A 24,808-nucleotide genomic window follows, 5' to 3' on the forward strand; every position below is an offset into this window, starting at 1 on the left:
GGTGTAGACTGTCCCTTTAAATTCACTCTTTAAAAAAAGGTGTGTCCCAGAGATTAAAATAACACTGTTCAGCTCCAAAATATGAAATTATTTACTTATATGAAAAAATGTAAATATAATTGTAGCAATTCTCAAAGTCAAGATTTTGGGCTTCCAGAACAATGACCTGTTTGCCAGGAATGACCAGCTAAGAGTCATCAGTAGTTTGTTGGTAACAAAGCAGTTCCACAATTCCAATAAAGTAGTTAAGCATCTATATTTTGTACATTGAGCAGTATATACAGTTATTATCTGTAACACATGTGTGATGTAATATGGCCCCTGGCCAATCCAACATAAGTTACCGACCCAATATACAAAATAGCTTGGGGTGGCCCCTACTGTAGTTGATACTATTTATGCTGTACATATTTAGTCTAGCATTTTACCTTTTTCGAAATATTCCTTTCAAAATTGGCTTTTTTTCCTAGTCAGCTCCCCCCTTTGCTAGAAAAGTTAAATTACAATGCCAAAAAACAAACATTGTTTGATTTCTTAGGCCTAGATTTGGAGTTCGGTCGGTAAAAGGGGCTGCTAACCGCTCCGCTGGGCTTTTTTTCTGGCCGCACCAAAAATTTAACTCTGGTATCGAGAGTTTAATCAAATGCTGCGTTAGGCTCCAAAAAAGGAGCGTAGAGCATTTTTACCGCAAATGCAACTCTCGATACCAGAGTTGCTTACGGGCGCGGCCGTCCTCAAAAACGTGCTCGTGCACGATTCCCCCATAGGAAACAATGGGGCTGTTTGAGCTGAAAAAAAACCTAACACCTGCAAAAAAGCAGCGTTCAGCTCCTAACGCAGCCCCATTGTTTCCTATGGGGAAACACTTCCTACGTCTGCACCTAACACTCTAACATGTACCCCGAGTCTAAACACCCCTAACCTTACACTTATTAACCCCTAATCTGCCGCCCCCGCTATCGCTGACCCCTGCATATTTTTTTAAACCCCTAATCTGCCGCTCCGTAAACCGCCGCAACCTACGTTATCCCTATGTACCCCTAATCTGCTACCCCTAACACCGCCGACCCCTATATTATATTTATTAACCCCTAACCTGCCCCCACAACGTCGCCGACACCTGCCTACACTTATTAACCCCTAATCTGCCGAGCGGACCTGAGCGCTACTATAATAAATGTATTAACCCCTAATCCGCCTCACTAACCCTATCATAAATAGTATTAACCCCTAATCTGCCCTCCCTAACATCGCCGACACCTAACTTCAATTATTAACCCCTAATCTGCCGACCGGAGCTCACCGCTATTCTAATAAATGTATTAACCCCTAAAGCTAAGTCTAACCCTAACACTAACACCCCCCTAAGTTAAATATAATTTAAATCTAACGAAATAAATTAACTCTTATTAAATAAATTATTCCTATTTAAAGCTAAATACTTACCTGTAAAATAAATCCTAATATAGCTACAATATAAATTATAATTATATTATAGCTATTTTAGGATTAATATTTATTTTACAGGCAACTTTGTAATTATTTTAACCAGGTACAATAGCTATTAAATAGTTAAGAACTATTTAATAGTTACCTAGTTAAAATAATAACAAATTTACCTGTAAAATAAATCCTAACCTAAGTTATAATTAAAACTAACACTACCCTATCAATAAAATAATTAAATTAAACTACCTACAATTACCTACAATTAAACCTAACACTACACTATCAATAAATTAATTAAACCACAATTCTACAAATAAATACAATTAAATAACACTAGCTAAAGTACAAAAAATAAAAAAGAAACTAAGTTACAGAAATAAAAAAAATATTTACAAACATAAGAAAAATATTACAACAATTTAAACTAATTACAACCTACTCCAATCCCCCTAATAAAATAACAAAGGCCCCCAAAAATAAAAAATTCCCTACCCCTATTCTAAATTAAAAAAGTTACAAGCTCTTTTACCTTACCAGCCCTGAACAGGGCCCTTTGCGGGGCATGCCCCAAGAATTTCAGCTCTTTTGCCTGGAAAAAAAAAAACATACAATACCCCCCCCCCCAACATTACAACCCACCACCCACATACCCCTAATCTAACCCAAACCCCCTTAAAGAAACCTAACACTAAGCCCCTGAAGATCTTCCTACCTTGTCTTCACCATAACCAGGTTTCACCGATCCGTCCTGGCTCCAACATCTTCATCCAACCCAAGCGTGGGTTGGGCGATCCATAATCCGGTCCAGAAGAGGGGTCTTCCAAAGTCCTTCCTCCTATCCGGCAAGAAGAGGGACATTCCGGACCGGCAAACTATCTTCTCCAAGCGGCATCTTCGATCTTCTTCCATCCGGAGAGGCGAAGCGGCAGGAATCCTGAAGACATCCAGCGCGAACATCCATCCGGACCGACGACTGAACGAGCGAATGACTGTTCCTTTAAGGGACGTCATCCAAGATGGCGTCCCTCGAATTCCGATTGGCGTGATAGGATTTCCTTATCAGCCAATCGGAATTAAGGTAGGAATTTTCTGATTGGCTGATGGATTCAGCCAATCAGAATCTAGTTCAGATCCGATTGCCGATCCAATCAGCCAATCAGATTGAGCTTGCATTCTATTTGGCTGATCGGGAACAGCCAGATATGAATGCGAGCTCAATCTGATTGGCTTGATTGGATCAGCCAATCGGATTGAATTTGATTCTGATTTTGGCTGATTCCATCAGCCAATCAGAAAATTCCTACCTTAATTCCGATTGGGCTGATAGAATCCTATCAGCCAATCGGAATTCGAGGGACGCCAACTTTGGATGATGTCCCTTAAAGGAACAGTCATTCGTCTTCAGGTCGTCGTTCCGGATGGATGTTCCGCTGCTGGATGTCTTCAGGATCCTGCCGCTTCGCTCCGTATGGAAGAAGATCGAAGATGCCGCTTGGGAGAAGATGTTTGCCGGTCCGGATGTCCTCTTCTTGCCGGATAGGAGGAAGACTTTGGAGCCTCTTCTGGACCGGATTATGGGATCGCCAACCCCCGCTTGGGTTGGATGAAGATGTTGGAGCCAGGGACGATCGGTGAACCTGGTATGGGTGAAGACAAGGTAGGAAGATCTTCAGGGGCTTAGTGTTAGGTTTTCTTTAAGGGGGGTTTGGGTTAGATTAGGGGTAGGTGGGTGTGGGTTGTAATGTTGGGGGGGGGTATTGTATGTTTTTTTTACAGGCAAAAGAGCTGAAATTCTTGGGGCATGCCCGCAAAGGGCCCTGTTCAGGGCTGGTAAGGTAAAAGAGCTTGTAACTTTTTAATTTAGAATAGGGGTAGGGAATTTTTTATTTTGGGGGGTCTTTGTTATTTTATTAGGTGGGCTTAGAGTAGGTGTAATTAGTTTAAAATTGTTGTAATATTTTTCTTATGTTTGTAAATATTTTTTTATTTTCTGTAACTTAGTTTCTTTTTTATTTTTTTGGTACTTTAGCTAGTTTATTTAATTGTATTTATTTGTAGGAATTGTGTTTAATTAATTTATTGATAGTGTAGTGTTAGGTTAATTGTAGGTATATGTAGGTAAGTATATTTAATTATTTTATTGATAGGGTAGTGTTAGTTTTAAGTTATAACTTAGGTTAGGATTTATTTTACAGGTAAATTTGTTATTATTTTAACTAGGTAACTATTAAATAGTTCTTAACTATTTAATAGCTATTGTACCTGGTTAAAATAATTACAAAGTTGCCTGTAAAATAAATATTAATCCTAAAATAGCTATAATATAATTATAATTTATATTGTAGCTATATTAGGATTTATTTTACAGGTAAGTATTTAGCTTTAAATAGGAATAATTTATTTAATAAGAGTTAATTTATTTCGTTAGATTTAAATTATATTTAACTTAGGGGGGTGTTAGTGTTAGGGTTAGACTTAGCTTTAGGGGTTAATACATTTATTAGAATAGCGGTGAGCTCCGGTCGGCAGATTAGGGGTTAATAATTGAAGTTAGGTGTCGGCGATGTTAGGGAGGGCAGATTAGGGGTTAATACTATTTATGATAGGGTTAGTGAGGCGGGTTAGGGGTTAATAACTTTATTATAGTAGCGCTCAGGTCCGCTCGGCAGATTAGGGGTTAATAAGTGTAGGCAGGTGTCGGCGACGTTGAGGAGGGCAGATTAGGGGTTAATAAATATAATATAGGGGTCGGCGATGTTAGGGGTAGCAGATTAGGGGTACATAGGGATAACGTAGGTGGCGGCGATTTGCGGTCGGAAGATTAGGGGTTGATTATTTTAAGTAGCTTGCGGCGACGTTGTTGGGGGCAAGTTAGGGGTTAAGAAATATAATATAGGGGTCGGCGGGGTTAGGGGCAGCAGATTAGGGGCACATAAGTATAACGTAGGTGGCGGTCGGCAGATTAGGGGTTAAAAATTTAAATAGAGTGGCGGCGATGTGGGGGACCTCGGTTTAGGGGTACATAGGTAGTTTATGGGTGTTAGTGTACTTTAGGGTACAGTAGTTAAGAGCTTTATAAACCGGCGTTAGCCAGAAAGCTCTTAACTCCTGCTATTTTCAGGCGGCTGGAATCTTGTCGTTAGAGCTCTAACGCTCACTTCAGAAACGACTCTAAATACCAGCGTTAGAAAGATCCCATTGAAAAGATAGGCTACGCAAATGGCGTAGGGGGATCTGCGGTATGGAAAAGTCGCGGCTGAAAAGTGAGCGTTAGACCCTTTAATCACTGACTCCAAATACCAGCGGGCGGCCAAAACCAGCGTTAGGAGCCTCTAACGCTGGTTTTGACGGCTACCGCCGAACTCCAAATCTAGGCCTTAGTGAATTGAAGCCTTAGGAGAAATGCATTAAACCTTTATGAAACTTTAGTGGCATTTAATGATTAAATATGTATGTTAGTGAAGTCATAGTTAAGTAATATAAGCTAGGACACATTAACTGTTTATGTAACCTTTGTACAATCTGAGTAATATAGTTAATGTCCTCAGTAGTTTCCACCAATTTATAAATATAACAGAGCCCATAACCCTGTTAATGTATTTTATATGCAATATAGGGCCTGATTATAACACTATATATATATATATATACTGTATATAGATATACGGTATATTTATATATAAGCGTAAGCATAGTGACTCTTCTGATTCCAATGAGCCATCATGTTTAAAATAATGTGTACAACGAGCAACTCTCTTTTGCTGATGCACATATCACTGATATCATTAAGCTAAGGGCATTTTATTTTTTATATTCACACTTTCTGAACCACCAACTATTACTGATCCATACGCAAGGGTGCACAGTGTATAAGCATGTGATTGGATGATGGCTTTCACATGGTACAGGTGGTTGTCAAATGTAAGTAAATTTAGGAATTTGACAGAAATAAATCTACTGCTTATTTAAACTCATTGTTATTGGATTGTATTTTTATTATGCACGTGTTGGTTATGCAATTTAACTGTATTTAATTATCCTTTTAACTTACAATTTCAATGTGTCTTCTTTTTTTTCTTTTTTGTCTTCTTTTCATTCCATGTAATATTCATCATTATAATACAAAAGTGCAATTTTCAGATGTTTAAGTTAAAAGGACATGAAAGGCAAAATTATACTTTGTGATTCACAAAGAGTTTGGAATTAAAAAAACAAACAAACAAAAAAAACTTTCAAATGTACTTCTATTATCAAATTTACTTGCTTTGTATCCTTGGTTGAAGAGTATACTTAGGTGCGCTTAGGAGGATGCACATGCAATATATGGCAGCAGTGCTTTTAACAATGTACAACATTGCAAACACTGTTGCCATATAGATCTCAAAACTCTTTCTGAGAGGCCTATCTATCAAGCTGTCAACCTAAAATACGCCGGAATTCCACATCGTAATTGTTGCCAGATTGATCCGACCTAGTTATCAAAGCCTACAGACCGGCAAATGTTGAAATTCGTGACATAGCATACGATCCGCCGACCTCAATCCGACGCAGATCGATGCTTACGTCATTACAGATGTTCCGAATACACATTCGGCTCTATCTGACACTTTTTCCCAGTTATCAAACTTTTAACAGGTACACTCGTGGCTATTCGGACGCATCATACCTGGTTTTCAATTCTCCACCCTGGAGGCCGCGGATGCAATAGAAATCAATGGGAGTCTGAAAGCAGCGAAAGCTTATGTTCGATGCTGCAAGACAAAGAAATATAACCCATTGATTTCTATATTGGAAAACAAATAACGTTTACACCTAACACTCAAACATAAACCCTGAGTCTAAACACCCCTAATCTGCCACCTTGACATTGCTGCAACCTAAATAAAATGTATTAACCCCTATTCTTCCTCTTCCCGACACCGCCGCCACTAAATAAACGTATTAACCCCTAAACCTCTGGCCTCCCACATCACTACCACTAACTAAACCTATTAACCCCTAATCCATCAACCCCCACATCGCCAAAAACTAAATGAAGCTATTAACCCCTAAACCTAACAACCCCCAACTTTAAATTAAAATTACAACATCCCGATCTTAATATAAATTAAAACCTGTAGAATTAAAAGAAACTATTTTAAACTATTAATTAACCTACCCTAACTATTATACTACAATTAAATTAAAATACCAATTAAATAAACTAAATTACATATTAAAGAAACCTAGCCCTACTAAAATTATTTAAATATACAATTAAACATTACTAAAAGTACTAAATTACAGAAAAAAAACAAAAACTAAGTTACAAAAAACCCCACAAAATTACAAAAAAACAAATGATCAAAAATAAAAAAGAATTACACCTAATCTAATAGCCCTATCAAAATAAAAATCCAATATGATGAGTGTTTTTTTAAGGGTTTTTTGGGTGGGTTTTATTTTAAGATTAGGGTCTGGGCATGTAAAAGAGCTAAATGCCCTTTTCAGGGCAATGGGGAGCTTAGGTTATTTTAGATAGTATTTTATTTGGGGGGGAGTTGGTTGGTTCGGTAGTGGGCTTAACTGTTGGTAGGCTTGCTGTATTGATTCTCTGTTAAAGTAACATTGTCTGTTTAAGTATAATAGCTAACCAAGCTATTTTATAAATTTGCTTTGCAAGGGTTGCATTTTTATTTTAAAAAAAGGAAATAACTAAATAACTTTATTTCTAGCATTCAATTTTTTTTGTTTTTCTGTCTGTGTGGGTAATTAGGGGTGGGATTATTTTCACCTGTTTGGGCCTTGCAAGCCTATAAATTTAGCACATTTACTCTGTGAGCTTGCTCTTTTAGGCTTGCTGTATTGATTCTCTGTTAAAGTAACATTGTCTGTTTAAGTATAATAGTTAACCAAGCTATTTTATCAATTATTTGCTTTGCAAGGGTTGCATTTTTATTTTAAAAAAAGGAAATAACTAAATAACTTTATTTCTAGCATTCCATTTTTGGTTTTTTTTTTTTCTGTCTGTGTGGGTAATTAGGGGTGGGATTATTTTCACCTGTTTGGGCCCTTGGAAGCCTATAAATTTAGCACATTTACTCTGTGAGCTTGCTCTTTTAGGCTTGCTGTATTGATTCTCTGTTACATTAATTTAGTTTATTTAGTTGGTATTTTATTTTAATTATAGTATAATAGTTAGGGTAGGTTAATTAATAGTTTAAAATAGTTTCTTTTAATTCTACAATTAGCTTTTAATTTATATTAAGATAGGGATGTTGTAATTTTAATTTAAAGTTAGGGGGTTGTTAGGTTTAGGGGTTAATAGCTTAATTTAGTTTTTGGTGATGTGGGGGGCTGACGGTTTAGGGATTAATAGGTTTAGTTAGTGGTAGTGATGTGAGAGGCCAGAGGTTTAGGGGTTAATACCTTTATTTTGTGGCAGTGGTGTCGGGGAGCGGCGGGATAGGGGTTAATAACTTTATTTAGGTTGCGGCAATGTCGGGAGCGGCGGGATAGGGGTTAATAACTTTATTTCAGTTGTGGCGGTTAAAACATTTTAGTATAGTGGTGGTGTTTAGTGAAAGGGTATAAATAAAGTGGGGAAAAAGCTGAATAGACGAGATCAATGACTGCTAGTTAAAAACAGTCCGATTTTCATCGCCCCGTACTTGGTGCGTGTCTTTTTGATGGCTTTTTTCATAAATAAGGAGAGCGTATTGAGATATGCGGCCGCGATGTTAGGCGAGCGTATTGATGCCGGCGAATGCAACATAGTTGACGCTTTGATAGATATCCCCCTGAGCAACATATTAACCTCCAAAAACCTGTTTAGCAATCACTATTGCACTATTTGTTTGTTGCTATGTGAAGCATTTACAAAATGTACTAAATGGCAAAGTTCAAAAATAGAAACAAAAATTAAATCTAAAGAAAAAAAAAATCACTTCAAACAAAATGTACAACAGTCTTCTCATTGCACAGCTTTTATTTGTTATTGTTGTTGTTGTTGTTTACATTGCTTTGTGTTTATAGTAGGTGGAGAAAATTGTAGATACTCTGTACTTTCTATCTCTGTAGGTTCTCTACAGATTAAAAGAAAGGATTCAGCTTTCATTGAGGCAGGACAAAAAAAATCAAGAGATTCACCTGTCACCTCTCCCAGTTCAGGCTACACAGTCTGAGCTTAAGCATCCAAGCAGCATGGTATATCCTGAGCATCTCCCAAAAGCTGTGAATGTTATTGTAGATCCACAGAGTCCAAGCAATTTTGATACTAAACTTCCACTTTCTGCTGGTCCGTCTCCATTTAAAATGAAACCTGTGTGTCTACAGGAAAGGTAAGCAATTGTTTTTATTTACAATCTGGTTTTATGAGTATTTGATGTTCAGTTTTCATTAGCTACTTTAATATGTTATTATAGTTGCAATAAATTGTCGATTTAATGTATGTTTTCTGTTTTATTACATATGATTTTGTTATTGCGCAATTTACTTGATTTAAATTGTAAACAGAAATAGAAGCAGTCTGCCAGGAACAAACAATAGTGCAGTGACTTGTTCTATGGCCCAGTTACCACCTGGGAGTAGCTTCTTTTATCCCAATTTCCCAATTGTGCTTTTCACAGAGTAAAACTTTTCGGAAGTATATTAGTTTGATCCCACCTAACAAGGTCATTCCAGCCACAAAATAACAGGCAATTCTCCTCTAAATAAGGGAAATGGCAACCCCAGACAATCATTTCTGCCTCCTTTGGGCCTTGTCAGTTGGGTGCAGTCATATCCCTCTATGCACATTGAGCAAGAAGTCCACATCTGGTTTCCCCATCACCCTTAGGGAGACTTTCACCAGGGTCATAATACAAATCCAAACAAAAAGAGAAGCAATCTGCCAGGGACGAACAACAGCTCAGTGACTTGTTCTATGGCCCGGTTACCACCTGAGAGTAGCTTCTTTTAGCCCAATTGTGCCCGCCTAACAAGGTCAGTAGAGCCAAAAAATACCAGGCAGTTCTCCTCTGAGAAACCAGATGTGGACTCATTGCCTAATGTGCTGTGAGACTATGGGGCATATCCATCAAGCTCCTGTTTCTGGCGAGCCTGAAGGCTTGCCAGAAGCACCAGTTATGAAGCAGCGGTCTAAAGATCGCTGCTCCATAACCTGTCCGCCTTCTCTGAGGAGGAGGACAGAGATCGCCGCAATTCAACCCGATCAAATACGATTGGGTTGATTGACACCCCCTGCTAGCGGCTGATTGGCCACGAATCTGCAGGGGGCGGCCTTGCACTAACAGTTCACAAGAGCTGCTGGTGAAATGCTGAATGCGGAGAGCGTATTGCTCTCCGCATTCAGCAAGGTCTGACGGACATGATCCGCAATGTCGGATCATGTACGACAAGCCTTTCATAAATAGGCCCCTATGGCTGCACCTCACTGAAGAGCTCACAGAAGGCTGAGGCAGTCGCCTGGGGTTGCCATGTTCCTTGTTCAGAGGATATTTGCCTGGTATTTCGAGGCTGGATTGACCTTACTAGGCGGGATCAGACTAATATACGTCAGGAAAGTTTGCTTATGTGAAAAGCACAATTGGGCTAAAAGAAGCTGCTCCTAGGTGGTAACTCAACATAGAAAAGCTACTACGCTGTTGATCATTCCTGGTAGAGCACTTCTCTCACTATATGCATTTGATTTAAATTATACCTGATGATGAGTACTATAAGTTTGAGGGGGGGGGAATGTGAAAAATATTACTTAATGAATCTCAAAAGATATTTTGCTAAGTAACATAAGAATTTAATATTTTATAGATTTGTTTTTTTTTTTTTTTTTCTCCCTGTTTGTTTTATTGTGACAGCACATGATGGGGATGATTCTAAGCCATTGATTTAATATTAAACTATCCACCTGGAGATAAGCAAAAACATAAAAACAAACTTCCTCCAGTTTTTTAAAGTTTCTGCTTGGAGAAGGTTAGGTTCTTTTTTCAACACAATTACTGCTAGATGGAGTCTCATATGGATTGCTGTCACCTCCCTCTATTCCATTCATGGGAACTGTAAAGATCTTAAAGTGCCTGCACATTTGGCCTTCTCTGACCCCAATGTGCTCCTTTTATGTGAGCTTCAAACTTATTTCTATACCTTTTGCTGCCTCAATGTTTTCAGAGATTGATACTACACTAAATACTTGAGTAATCCCATTCTCTCTAGTGTATAGCTTATAACATACACAAAGACCTCCAACATGCTCTTTCTTGGTAGGGACTTTGTAGTAGGATTAGACAGATCTCTCTCTGCTCTGGATTGCCATACAGCTCCAGGTTCTCATAAGTACGTTTAGTTAAAGGGCCATTATAACGAACAGAAAATGTATGTGCTTAACCTCCTCAAAGGGGTTAAACGCATAGCTAAAGTTCTGTTCTGGTCACAGAGAACTGCTTTCCTAGTTGCATGAATCAGCTGTGCAATTAGTGCTGCTGATTGGCTCAGCCATTGTTTCTGCTCAGGACCAGCAGTTCTCTTTGGCTCCCAGGTGGTTTTCACCTATATGTTTAACCTTTTTGCTCAGGTTAAGCACATAGATTTGCAAGGTTGATGGAGATGAAATGACATACTCTAAAAAATGAGAGCTCATCATTTTTCCACTATAATGGCCATTTAATTTATATCTGAGACTAAACTTCTATGTGAGTAGAGCCTTATGGTGGCGGAAACTGTCAAGCATTTTCCTTTAGCTTTGCTTTCTGGTACACTCACTTTTCTTTATGATTTGATCATTTTCTCCACAACTAATCCTCTAGTGTAGCAGGAGTTTCCCACCATCCGGCACATTCTGTGTGATCTACCACTCCTGGTCTTCCCACACCAGCCTCTAACCTTTTCTATGTAGTGGTTCACTGAAGCTTTGAGAGCATTTCTCTGTGGTAAGGACAATATATTATAAGGAGATTATTCAGGAAAAGACTTGCACACTTCTGGCAGAAGTTCTCTTATTTCTCATTTAACACAATTTACATTTCCAGTATAAATAACACATTTCTTTGAACTCATACTTAGCATATACCAGGGCACCACATATTAGTGAGGATTGTTCTCAGCCTTGATTTAATTTTCTGCTGCTTTAAATCCAGGCATAGAAGGGGGTATATTTAATTTGGATACAGTGCCTACACATCAGGATACAGATAAATTATATAGCTACCCCATTGCTCCCATTGTGTTACTCATGTTGTCTCTACTAATACTGTGGCCTACTCAGCTAAATGTAAATGGATCTCTCTGCCCATTACTCAGCAGGACACTCTGATGTGCTACGTCCAGGATCCAATCAGTGACCAACTTCCTTCCGGTTACAAGTTGATTTCACAGTTTTGTAGTTTTTTATATTTAATTGAATCCACAATGAAATCCAAACTACAGGGTATAAGTGATTTTCGGGTTCTTTCTTCAACACCTGTTTATTTTCCCCTTCCTCAAAGGAACTATTTAAGGGGATTGTTCCGGCTCCAGTATTGACCTCTTTGCAAATTTGCTGAAGAACAATTTTACTTGGTGTGTCCTAGGAAATGCATTTTCTTAAAGGATTTACAGATCTAATTAATAAGAAATTCTTTACAAAACATTTTTCCTCTCGTGCTGTACATTTACTCGGGCTAAAGACCTTACCAGCTAACAGTATCTCCAAAAACCATTTCATGTTTTTGCCATTTGAAGTAAAACATGAAACCTCTTGAGAAGACAATTTTGGGAGACACAGACATCTTTCTACCCGATATAAGGAACAAAAAGCCTGATCATTGTTGATCTTCCTTTAGCTGTCTGCAATCCTGCAATCTTTGATGTTCTCCAAACTCTTCAGAAAACTGACAGCTTAATCTTAGTCTTTTTCAAAAAAAATCTTCAAAGGCTTTTAATGCCAAATAGGCCTGATTCAGCAGGTAGCTGTCATGGTCCTCCTCATGTGTCATACAATCACACACCACCATACCTGTATCTTTTATCACTCATTAAACTGGCATGTCATGTCACCATGTGGAAAGCTGGCAAGCTCCTGACCTGGGAGAAATTACATATCATAGGACTTTTCTTGATCCACATTCTGGGTATGGACAGTTTGGAGATAGACAACCAACACATAAAATAGACCACTCTCTAGGTTGAACTTTCTGTCTTTTCTGAGCTTGTAAAATCAGTGAGGTACGCTTTCACAGAATCTTATGTACTCCAGGTTAAAAAAAATTATTATTCCAATTTTTAGTTCTTGAGCTAATGACCACCAGACAGTTGACATGCTGGTATTCCCTTGGATTTTTCCTTTTTCGTATCCATTCCCTTTCATTTTTATGATAGCTAGTTTCCTACACATGATCTTCAATGTCATATGGTTGTTGCACCATTGTTTTCTCAAACAAATCTTTCTACAGATTTCTTAATTGTTTTCCTGATAATGCATACCTCTCAGGGTCCAGTCCATTTTCCTATCTTTCCAGTTTTAGTTCTCACAGCTCTTTATTTCTGGCATACAAGGGCTTACCCTTATTAATTATTAACACTCTGACGAGTGCACATAAGCCAGATGCCTCTAAGTGTGACTTACAGGTCTGGACTCTTTTGCCATCCTCCCTAGTCTTTGAGCCCATTTTTAGTTCTCAAATCCTGGATTTTCTTCAGATAATTTATGTCTAGGATTTTCTCGACAGCTGCCTGAAAGCCCAAATGCCCACTCTTTCAGTCTCACTATGCCTTAATATTATTTGAAGGACAATTTACCACCCCCCTTTTGAGTACCTAAAGGAATTTGCTAGCTTATCTAAGCTTATTGGGACAGAGTTTTGTACCAAAGATGGTTGCTTCCCTACTAGGAAACAGAAAATGTTACTTACCTTTGTTTTAATCTATCTCTTGATAGGAGAATATCTTACACATGTTTACACATGCAGGGTGTGAACAGAAGCTCCAGGACTATATAATAAATATGTTTATACTTTTAAGCATTTTTGAGCATCTTCTCTGTGTACGATAATTTCCATAGTGACTGGGGACTTAGAGGTGAAGTATGGTGGGAATAGAAGGCGATGTTTAGTGACCCCATGAGAAAAAACATGGGCCTTGCCCATGTACAGGGCAGGGTCGGTTAATGTCTAAGGGGACCATTTATCATATGGGCGGGTGGACATGATCCGCTGAGGGTAATCATGTCCGCCCGACATCGTTGAATGCCGACAGCATATGTCTGTCCTGTATTTAACATTGCACAAGCAGTCCCTGGTGAACTGCTTGTGCAATTGCCGCCCCCTGCAGATTTCATTGGCCTATTGGCCACTAGCAGGGGTGTCAATCAACCCGATCGAGTCGGCGACCAGTTAAGGAGCACGTTCTTAAGATTGCTGCTTCAAACTGCTGTTTCCTCGGCGAGGCCTGAAGGCATTGGGGGCCGATTGACCGCTGGTAAGTGTGACATTTCTGGGAGATTGTTTTTGGTGTCATTCATCAATACAAGATGTGTTGGGCTCCTTTTAACCAAGGCAGTGGCTGCTGCTTTGGAGGCTCATCATTTCAGGGCTCACCTGAAAAGAAAGTTAAGAAGCAGCAGTTCGTAATAACACTGCTCCCTTAACCTCTCCACCAATATTGAATTTGTCACCCGATACGATCATTTCTGCAATGATAAAGTGTGGACAGCGTATTCTATCTGCATTTAGCGATGTCCAGCGGACATGATTCATTATAGGCAATTATGTCCGCTCGACACTTGATAAATCAAGGCCCATAATGTTACTACTTTAAAAACATTGAAATAAATAATAACTTTACAACTAAAATGAAGACCAAACTATTGAGGGAAGAGTATGCCAAGGTTGCCTGATGCATAGGTGCTGGAATACTTTGCCACAAACCCCAAAATTAATATACAATTAACAGATTTCATTATAACCACCATTTCCCCTTTACATGTTTATCTGCCCACTTACCACAATAATTAAATATTCATGATCTCCCCCTTCCTTACTCATATTGTCCTGGATTTTTTTAGTGGTTGCCTGGCTGGTTGACTATCATCTTGAGATTCCTGGTGAGTTGCAAGCCTGCTCCCTTTAGAAACTAATGGTAATCTAAGTGAAGAGCAGCTTCTCAAAAGAAAAAGAATGGCGTAGTTTAACACAAAAGTAATATGCACTGAATTCCACTTGTATTTAGTATACATACATGTTTCTGCTGTTTCATTAAAAGGGATGTGATAACCCAGTATTTCTTCCTTCATGATTTAGATAAACATAACATTTTAAATAACTTTCCAATGTGCTTTTATTATTTACATTCCTTAGTTCTCTTTGGTATCCTTTGTTGAAAAGCATACACAGGTAGGGGGCTCAGGAGCTGGGAGCTAACTGTGGGATTGTGGCTGCTCATATATGCATCTTGCCATTGGCTTATCAATGTGTTCAGCTACGTCTATCTGAATCATGAAAGAAAACATTTGTGTTTCTTGTCCTTTTATGCTTGTTTCATATTTTTGTAAAAGATTACATTTGCTAGACAAAACAAAATAAAATATAGATTTCTAAATTCACTACCAGTTCAAAATGCTAAATACACAGTCTAAAGAAGAACAAGCTAATTGCAGTTAAAGTATTTTGGCACTCAGGTGCTTCATATTTTGTAGTTTGTTAAGTCAATGTAAGAGTACTAATTAAATCTGCATTTTAAATCTGTATTATTTTTGCTATATAAAACACATCTAGTGACAAGCTATTAAGTATTAGGTTATGTGAGGTTGTGATTGACTGACACACACTACCTTGTATTCAGTGACACCATCACATACCTTTCATTCATTCACATTACAATCTATTACACACTACACTGACACACACTGCCCTTTATCTAATGGCACACTATTAAATCACACTTTCATTCATTCACCATCACATTTTATTATGCACACATGACCATCACACACTGCCCTGTATCTAGTGACACACTATTACACACACTTTTATTTCATTCACAGTTATCTATTACACACACTGCCCTATATCTAGTGACACACTATTACACAAACTTGTATTCATTCATATTACAATCTATTACACACACTGCCCTACTAATCTAGTGACACATTATTTCACAAACTTTAATTCATTCACATCACATTTTATACGCACACACTGACACACCACTTGCCCTGTTTCTAGTGACACCACTATTACACACACTTTCATTCATTCACTTTACAATCTAATACACACACTGCCCTATATCTATGACACACTATTACACAAACTTTAATTCATTCACATCACATTTTATCATGCACACACTGACATACACTTCCCTGTATTTAGTGACACACTATTAAACACACTTTCATTCATTCACATTATGATCCGCTTATGCACACTGATGCACACTACCCTATATCTAGTGACACACACACTATTACCCACACTTTCATTCATTCACATTACAATCTATTACACACACACTGACATACACTACTCTATTTCTATTGACAGCACTATTACAACACACTTTCATTCATTTACATTACAATCTTTTACACACTCTGCCCTATATCTAGTGACACATTATTATACACACTTTTATTCATTCACATTACAGTCTATTACACACACTGCCCCTATATCTAGTGACACATTATTATGCATACTTTCCTTCATTCCCATTACAGGTCTATTAAACACACACTGAAACACACTACCTTATATCTAGTGACAACACTATTACACACTACTTTCATTCATTCACATTACAGTCTATTACACACACAAACTGACACACACTACCCTATATCAGTGAGACACTATTATACAAACTTTCATTCATTCACATTACAGTCATATTATCACACACACTGACACAAACACTACCCTATATCTAGTGACTACATTATTTCACAAACTTTAATTCATTCACCATCACATTTTATTACGCACACACTGACACACACTACGTGCCCTGTATCTAGTGACACACTATTACACACACTTTCATTCATTCACTTTACAATCTAATACACACACTGCCCTATATCTAGTGACACACTATTACACAAACTTTAATTCATTCACATCACATTTTATCATGCACACACTGACATACACTTCCCTGTATTTAGTTGACACACTATTAAACATCACTTCATTCATTCACATTATGATCTCTTATGCACACTGATGCACACTACCCTATATCTAGTGACACACACACTATTACCCACACTTTCATTCATTCACATTACAATCTATTACACACACACTGACATACACTACTCTATTTCTATTGACACACTATTACACACACTTTCATTCATTTACATTACAATCTATTACACACTCTGCCCTATATCTAGTGACACATTATTATACACACTTTTATTCATTCACATTACAGTCTATTACACACACTGCCCCTATATCTAGTGACACATTATTATGCATACTTTCCTTCATTCCCATTACAGTCTATTAAACACACACTGAAACACACTACCCTATATCTAGTGACACACTATTACACACCCTGACACACACTACCCTATATCTAGTGATACACTATTACACTTTCATTCATTCACATTACAATCTATTACACACACTGACACATACTACCTAATATCTAGTGACACACTATTACACACACTTTCATTCATTCACATTACAGTCTATTACACACACACTGACACACACTACCCTATATCTAGTGAGACACTATTATACAAACTTTCATTCATTCACATTACAGTCTATTACACACACACTGACACACACTACCCTATATCTAGTGACACGCTATTATACAACCTTTCATTCATTCACATTACAGTCTATTACACACACACTGACACACACTACCCTATATCTAGTGACACACTATTACACACTTTCATTCATTCACATTACCATCTATTACACACACTGACCCACACTACCCTATATCTAGTGACACACTATTACACACACTTTCATTCATTCACATTACAGTCTATTACACACACACTGACACACACTACCCTATATCCAGTGACACACTATTACACACACTGGCACACCACTACCCTATATCTAGTGATACACTATTACACACACTTTCACTCATTCACATTACAGTCTATTATACACACACTGACACACACTACCCTATATCTAGTGACACACTATTACACACCCTGACACACACTACCCTATATCTAGTGATACACTATTACACTTTCATTCATTCACATTACAATCTATTACACACACTGACACATACTACCTAATATCTAGTGATACACTATTACACTTTCATTCATTCACATTACAATCTATTACACACACTGACACACACTACCCTATATCTAGTGATACACTATTACACACACTGACACACACTACCCTATATCTAGTGACACACTATTACACACACTGACACACACTACCCTATATCTAGTGACACACTATTACACACACTGACACACACTACCCTATATCTGGTGATACACTATTACACTTTCATTCATTCACATTACAATCTATTACACACACTGACACACACTACCTAATATCTAGTGATACACTATTACACTTTCATTCATTCACATTACAATCTATCACACACACACACTGACACATGCTACCCTTTATTCACATACTAACAGACACATCTATGCTATAAATCTATATAACCATTTGTCTACATTTAGAAATACCACGATTAAGTAAGCTCCTACTTCTTCCTCTTGTTCATATACAGTAAGTTAAAGTAAAGTAAGTAAAAGTCTAATGTGCGGAAAACCTACGGAGGGTGGAGAGATGCTATTTGTAGAGTGTACTGACTAATTGGGAAGGGAACAACTTATTATTATTATTATTATTATTATTATTATTCTTTATTTATAAAGCGCCAACAGATTTCCGCAGCGCTGCCCATGGTTACAAGGATAACAGTACAGTGAGATACAATATGATAAGACACAAAATTTTACAGACAAATACAGGGGGAATTGAGGGCCCTGTTCCCGTAGGAACTTACAATCTAGATGGGTAGGAGGATTGGAAACAGGAGGTGGGGACTGCAGAGGTGAGAATGATATTAGTGAGGGGATAGAGGGCAACTGTTAGTTAATTGGTTAGTTTGTTAGTCGGGTGATAAGCTTCCCTGAACAGAAAGGTCTTTTAGGGAACGTTTAAAGGAGGAGAGGTTAGGGGCAAGTCTGACATCTCGAGAAAGTGCGTTCCAGAGGGTTGGTGCCCGCACGAGAGAAGTCCTGTAGTCTAAAATGAGAGGTGGTGATGGTAGAGGATGCAAGAAGAAGGTCGTTCTTGGATCTTAGGGGGATGGGCAGGAGTATATTTGTTGATGAGTGAGGACAGGTAGGGTGGGGCAGCATTGGTGAGGGCTTTGTAGGTCAGGGTGAGAATTTTGAATTTAACTCTGTTGTGAATGGGGAGCCAGTGAAGGGACTCACAGAGAGGCGCAGCAGAAACAGAGCGTCGAGAGAGTGTGGATTAGTCTGGCAGATGCATTTTATGACGGATTGGAGGGGAGAGAGGGCGGGAGAGAGGGAGGCCAGTTAGTAAGTTGTTACAGTAGTCAAGTCGGGAAATTACCAGGGAGTGGATGAGCTGTTTGGTAGTTTCAGCACTCAGAAACGGCGAATTTTGGAGATATTGCGTAGGTGGTTGCGGCAGGATGAAGAGAGCAGTGGATGTGGGGAATGAAGGACAGATTTGAGTCAAGCGTGACTCCGAGGCAGCGAACTTGGGGTGATGGGGGAGATAGTGGTGCCGCCAACAGTGATAGAAAAATTAGAGACTGGAGTGGAGCTAGAGGGGGAATTAGAAGTAGTTCGGTCTTGGACATATTTATTTTTAGGTGGTGAGAGGCTATCCAGGAGGAAATGCCAGATAAGCAGTCGCTGATGTGAGAGTTGACAGAAGGAGAGAGTGCACGGGTGGAAAGGTAGATCTGGGTATCGTCAGCATAGAGGTGATAGCTGAAGCCATAGCTGTTGACAAGTTTACCCAGTGAAGAAGTGTAAATAGAGAAGAGTAGAGGACCCAGGACAGAGCCTTGAGGTACTCTCCAACAGACAGGGGCAATAGAGAGGAGGAGTCACCAGCAAAAGAGACTGAGAAGGATCTGTTAGAGAGATAAGCGTGAATCCAGGAGAGGCAGTGTCACAGAGACCAAGAGAACTGAGAGACTGTAGGAGAAGGGGATGGTCAACAGTGTCAAAGGCAGCAGATAGGTCAAGTAAGATGAGTATAGAGTAGTAGCCTTTGTTTTTAGCAGAATGGAGATCGTTAGTAACCTTGGTGAGGGCAGTTTCAGTGAGTGTTGGGGACGGAAGCCAGATTGCAGGGGGTCGAGCAATGAGTTGGAGGACAGGAAGTGGGTTAGGCGATTGAAAACTAGTTTTTTCGAGGAGTTTTGAAGCTAGTGGGAGCAGTGATATGGGGCGGGTAGTTTTGCAGGGGAGTTAGGGGTCGAGGGAGGGTTTTTTGAGGATGGGGGTGACCTTCGCATGTTTGAAGGAGGCTGGGAATGAGCCGTAGAAAGGGATAGGTTAAATATGTGAATAAGAGCCGTAGTGAGGGTGGTAGACAGAGGAGGGATTAGATGTGAAGGAATAGGGTCAAGTGGGCAGGGTAGGTGAGGGTGTGAGGAAGACAAAAGGGAAACCACTTCACTCTCAGTGGTTGGGAGGAGGGTGCAGAGAGTGGCAGAGGGGGTGACTGGGAGCGGAGTTAAGAGATTGCAGGTTTTTGTTGGGATGTTTCCTCGGATTGCAAGTGTTTTATTGAGAAAATAGTCAGCGAGGTCTTGAGCACTGAATGCAGATGAGGGGGGTGGTGCAGGTGGGTAGAGGAGGAGGAGTTGAAAATAGAGTCTTTTAGGGTTTGAGGAGTGAGTGGATATAAGAGAGGAGAATAGGTTTGCTTAGCTAAGCGAAGGGCAGAGGTGTAAGAGTAGAGAATGAACTTATAGTGTATGAAATCATGTTCAGATTGGGATTTTCCTCCAGGCACGCTCAGACAGTGCGGGAGCATTTTTGTAGGTGACCGCGTTTGTTGGGAGTGCCAGGGTTGGAGCTGACGACGTGGGGCTTTGCGAGGTTGGGGTGGAGCAAGAATGTCAAGTGCAGCAGAGAGAGTATTGTTATAGTGGGTTATAGCAAGGTCAGGGCAGGATATCGTGGAAGTGTGTGGGAGGCGTAGTTGAATGAGATTGGAGAGTTGGGGAGCGTCCACAGTGTGCAGATTTCTGCTGGTGCGGGGGGCGAGAAGGGGGAAGTAGGTTTAGTGTCTATATTAGGATTAAAGGTGAGCAGATGGTGGTCTGAGATGGAAATGGGCGACATGCAACATTAGAGAGAGCAGAGATAGGAAAATACCAGATCAATTGAGTGTCCCATCACGGTGGGTAGGGAATAGGGTGGATTGTGACAGGCCGAAGGAGTTAGTGAGGTGAGAGAAGTTTAGAGGCAGCAGGGGCAGATGGGTTGTCAATCGGGATGTTGAAGTCCCCTAGAATTAGAGCAGGTGTATTTGTGGAGAGAAAGTAAGGAAGCCAGGCAGCAAAGTTGTCAAGGAATTGGGAAGTTGGTCCAGGGGGGGCGATAGATAACTGCCACTCTGAGAGAGAGAGGGGAGAACAGGCGAATGCAGTGGACTTCAAAGGAAGAAAAGGAGAGAGATGGAAATGGGATAGGTACTGATAGGAGCAGAGGGGGAGAGTAAGATGCCAACACCGCCACCGTGTCTCTCACCTGGCCTAGGTGTGTGGCTAAAGTGAAGACCACCATGTGTGAGAGCAGCAATGGAAGCAGTGTCAGAGGAAGATAGCCAGGTTTCAGTAATAGCTAAGAGGTTGAAGGGCGTTGGAAACAAACAGGTCGTGAACAGTTGTAAGCTTGTTACAGACGGAGCGAGCATTCCAGAGGGCACAAGAAAAGGGAGGGGTTAGGCGCTGTGTGTTTAATTGAGATGAGATTGTTGGTATTGCATGACCTAGGATTTTTGCAGTGGGAGATGGAGCGAGAGTGTAAAAGTGTGGCGATTATTGCAGGGCCAGGGTTAGGAGAGACATCACCAGCAGCAAGCAGTAGTAGCAGTGAGAGAGACAGAAGGTGAGAGTGAGTAGTTCATGAGAGGACAGTATAGGGGATGAGAGAAGGGAGGGGGAGATATGGATAGTGTGGGGATTGTTGTTATAGGGGACATGCAGTGATTTTTAGGAGAAGGGAAGACAGAGAGAGCAGAAAAGGCATAGAAAGCATTGTGTATTAGTATAGTTATTAAGTTTACCTGTTAGTTGGTTTGCAGTTTCAACCTCCAGTTTCTAACTCCAGTGTGCTAACTCTTGCTACTTGTAACAGAGCTACTTAGATCAGAGAGCCATCGGCCCAAAATGAGCCTTAAGCCTTCTCCATATGTAGGAGTGAGAACTTAAGGATCTAGCCTTGTTGTATTGTGAAGCCTAAATGTTGGTGGTGCAGGATTGTGTGTAAAGGCTGTGTATGTGCTTGAGGCATTGTGGCAGTGGTATAGGTATAGATGAGATAGGGTGGTCTTGTATTGCAGGGGGGGGTGCTGAGAAAGTATAAAGCAAGCTAACCTTTGTTCTTTTGATTGCAGAGGTTGCAGTGATGCTGCTGAACTATGAGATAATGGCTTCCAGAAACAGCCCAATCACAAAAAAGTATCTAGAAGGAGAAAGGATGAGGGTGGAGGGAAGCCATTCTCTGACATAGCAGGACCCAGTTAAGCAAATGGATGGGGAAAGAGAGACAAATGCAGTGGGCTAGAGTTATTACTGCTCAGGGTGCTGGGACAGATGTATAATAGGAGGTGTGAGAGAGATATTGTACAGGTAGAAGACAGATATCTGTAGTGGGGGGGGGGCACTACTGTGTAAAGGTAAAAGGGAGATAAATATGTAGTGAGAGAGAGAGACCCTACTCTACAGTGAGGTATATATGTGGGAGAGGGGGGGGGGGAGACAGACACAACTTCTGAGCAGAATAGGGAAAGAGATCTGTATAATGGTAGACAGAAAGAAAGACACTACTGAGCTTAGAGGTGAGGGAGAAATATGTGTAGCGGGGAAAGAGAAAAACTACTGCACATAGGGGGGGTGAGAAATAGATGTGTAGTGGGGGAAAGAGGGAAAGTGAGACATGAATTATTATTGTGAGGTCACACACTTTAGTTCACTCCTACAGTGAGCTCCATTACAATAAATGTACGTTCCCATGGGTTTTTAAAAGGTTTTCAAATTTGTACACATTCCAAAATATTCCTATATATATCTGTACATACCTATATCTTTATATATTCATATATACATTTTACAAAAATTAATAGATATGTATAGAAATATATATTTAAAAATAAAAAGAACATTTTTTTCTATGTGAAGAACATTGGAATGTAAAATATTCTTATCTACCTTTGGGTTAGCGTGGAGGTCTAATGCGGTATCAGGTTAGGGCATGAACAGTAAGTGTTAGGTTTTTTTTCCAGTTTGCGCGCCATTAAAGTCTATGGTTAGAAGAAGTTTACACAGTCATGATATCCAAACTCCTCAAGTTTGCAAATCAGCTTTCGCTTGTGTGCAAACAATTTACTTTCAACTTTTATTTTACTGCTGGCGGTGTTTGCGCTTAAGTGAAATTGCTAAATAGCGGCCCATATTTGGCTATTTTGTCAAGCAACCTGTAGAGGGGTTTTGGAGTGCAGAAGCTTCAGCCATTTTATGCTAAATCTCTATGCCAACCTAAGATAGTGCTATATACCTTGAAGTACTGTTTAATAATGATGACTTAAAGGGACAGTCTAGGCCAAAATAAACTTTCATGATTCAGGGCATGTAATTTTAAACAATTTTCCAATTAACTTTTATCACCAATTTTGCTTTGTTCTCTTGGTATTCTTAGTTGAAAGCTAATTTCTTAGAGTTCATATGCTAATTTCTTAGAGCTTGAAGGCCACCTCTTTTCAGAATGCATTTTAACAGTTTTTTACCACTAGAGGGTGTTAGTTCATGTGTTTCATATAGATAACACTGTGCTCATGCACATTAAGTTATTTGGGAGCAGGCACTGATTGGCTAAACTGCAAGTCTGTCAAAAGAACTGAAAAAAAGGGGGTAGTTTGCAGAGGCTTAGATACAAGATCATCACAGAGGTTAAAAGTATATTAATATAACTGTGTTGGTTATGCAAAACTGGGGAATGGGTAATAAAGGGATTATCTATCTTTAAAACAATAAAAATTCTGGTGTAGACTGTCCCTTTAACACAAACTCTGAGTATAGTATGTGTGAGTAATGCATCCTCAGCTTGTATAAAATTGCTACTGCCACATAGTGCAGAAGACAAGTTTGAACTTTAATTAAAATACTAAAATATCAAAAATGATAAGGCCCAAGTTTAAGTCAATGAGACAAAGAGAAGTTTGATTTTTTAATCCCTTTATTTAAAATACTAATAAAATGGTAACAAAATAATTAGTTGCACATGTCATAAGTTAATTTTCTTGGTTATGTTGGGGCGGGGGAATCTACATTCTCACATATTAGGCATTTATCATCCATCAACATTTAAAGGGACAATCAACACAAAAATTGTTATTGTTTAAAAAGATAGGCAATGCCTTTACTACCCATTCCCCAGCTTTGCACAACCAACATTGTTTTATCAATATACCTTATAACTTTTAAACCTCTAAATCTCTGTGTGTTTCCAAGTCACTAAAGACAGCCCAACGATCACATGCTTTTATTAGCTTTTCACAACAGGGAAGTGCTAGTTCATGTGAGCCATATAGATAACATTGTGCTCCTGCCCATGGGTTGTGCACAACACAGCACTGATTGGCTAAAATGCAAGTCAATAGATAACAAATAAAATGTCATGTGATCACGGGGCTGTCAGAAGAGGCTTAGATACAATGTAATCACAGAGGTAAAAAGTATATTAATATAATTGTGTTCTCTGTGCAAAACTGGGGAATGGGTAATAAAGGGATTATCTATCTTTTTAAATAATAAAACCTTTTGAGTTGACTGTCCCTTTAATGAAATCTGTCTTATATTTTACTTTTGTTTTGGTCGTGCATCATTTTTCCATAAAGGTCTGGTGAGTGGTGAAAAACGTCTTTTGCTTTTTCATTTATTTATCTCCAACTGAGAAAAATAACAGAAATCAGGGAATATTGTTACAGAAAGCAAGTTTTTTTTTTATAATTAATGCAATTGTTTTACTAACTGACAAAAACAGCAAAAAAAACCTACTATTTTTTGTGTTTTTTCACTTTTTGAATGGGGGCCAGTGAATTTGGAAATACTTGGGATACAAAAACTGCATGGCTAT

At 39.2% G+C, this 24,808-nt stretch overlaps 1 protein-coding gene across 1 annotated transcript in view; it reads left to right on the top strand.

The window, feature by feature from the left end:
- The window catches only part of PTPRR (protein tyrosine phosphatase receptor type R), a 524,127-nt gene that overhangs the window by 347,834 nt on the left and 151,485 nt on the right, over positions 1–24,808 (top strand). The window contains exon 6 of the mRNA XM_053716785.1: positions 8,509–8,768. Within this exon, the coding sequence (XP_053572760.1) occupies positions 8,509–8,768 (260 nt within the window). The remainder of the gene's footprint in view (positions 1–8,508; positions 8,769–24,808) is intronic.

The sequence above is a fragment of the Bombina bombina genome, chromosome 6, assembly GCF_027579735.1.
Source record: "Bombina bombina isolate aBomBom1 chromosome 6, aBomBom1.pri, whole genome shotgun sequence".
Taxonomy (NCBI): Eukaryota; Metazoa; Chordata; class Amphibia; order Anura; family Bombinatoridae; genus Bombina; species Bombina bombina.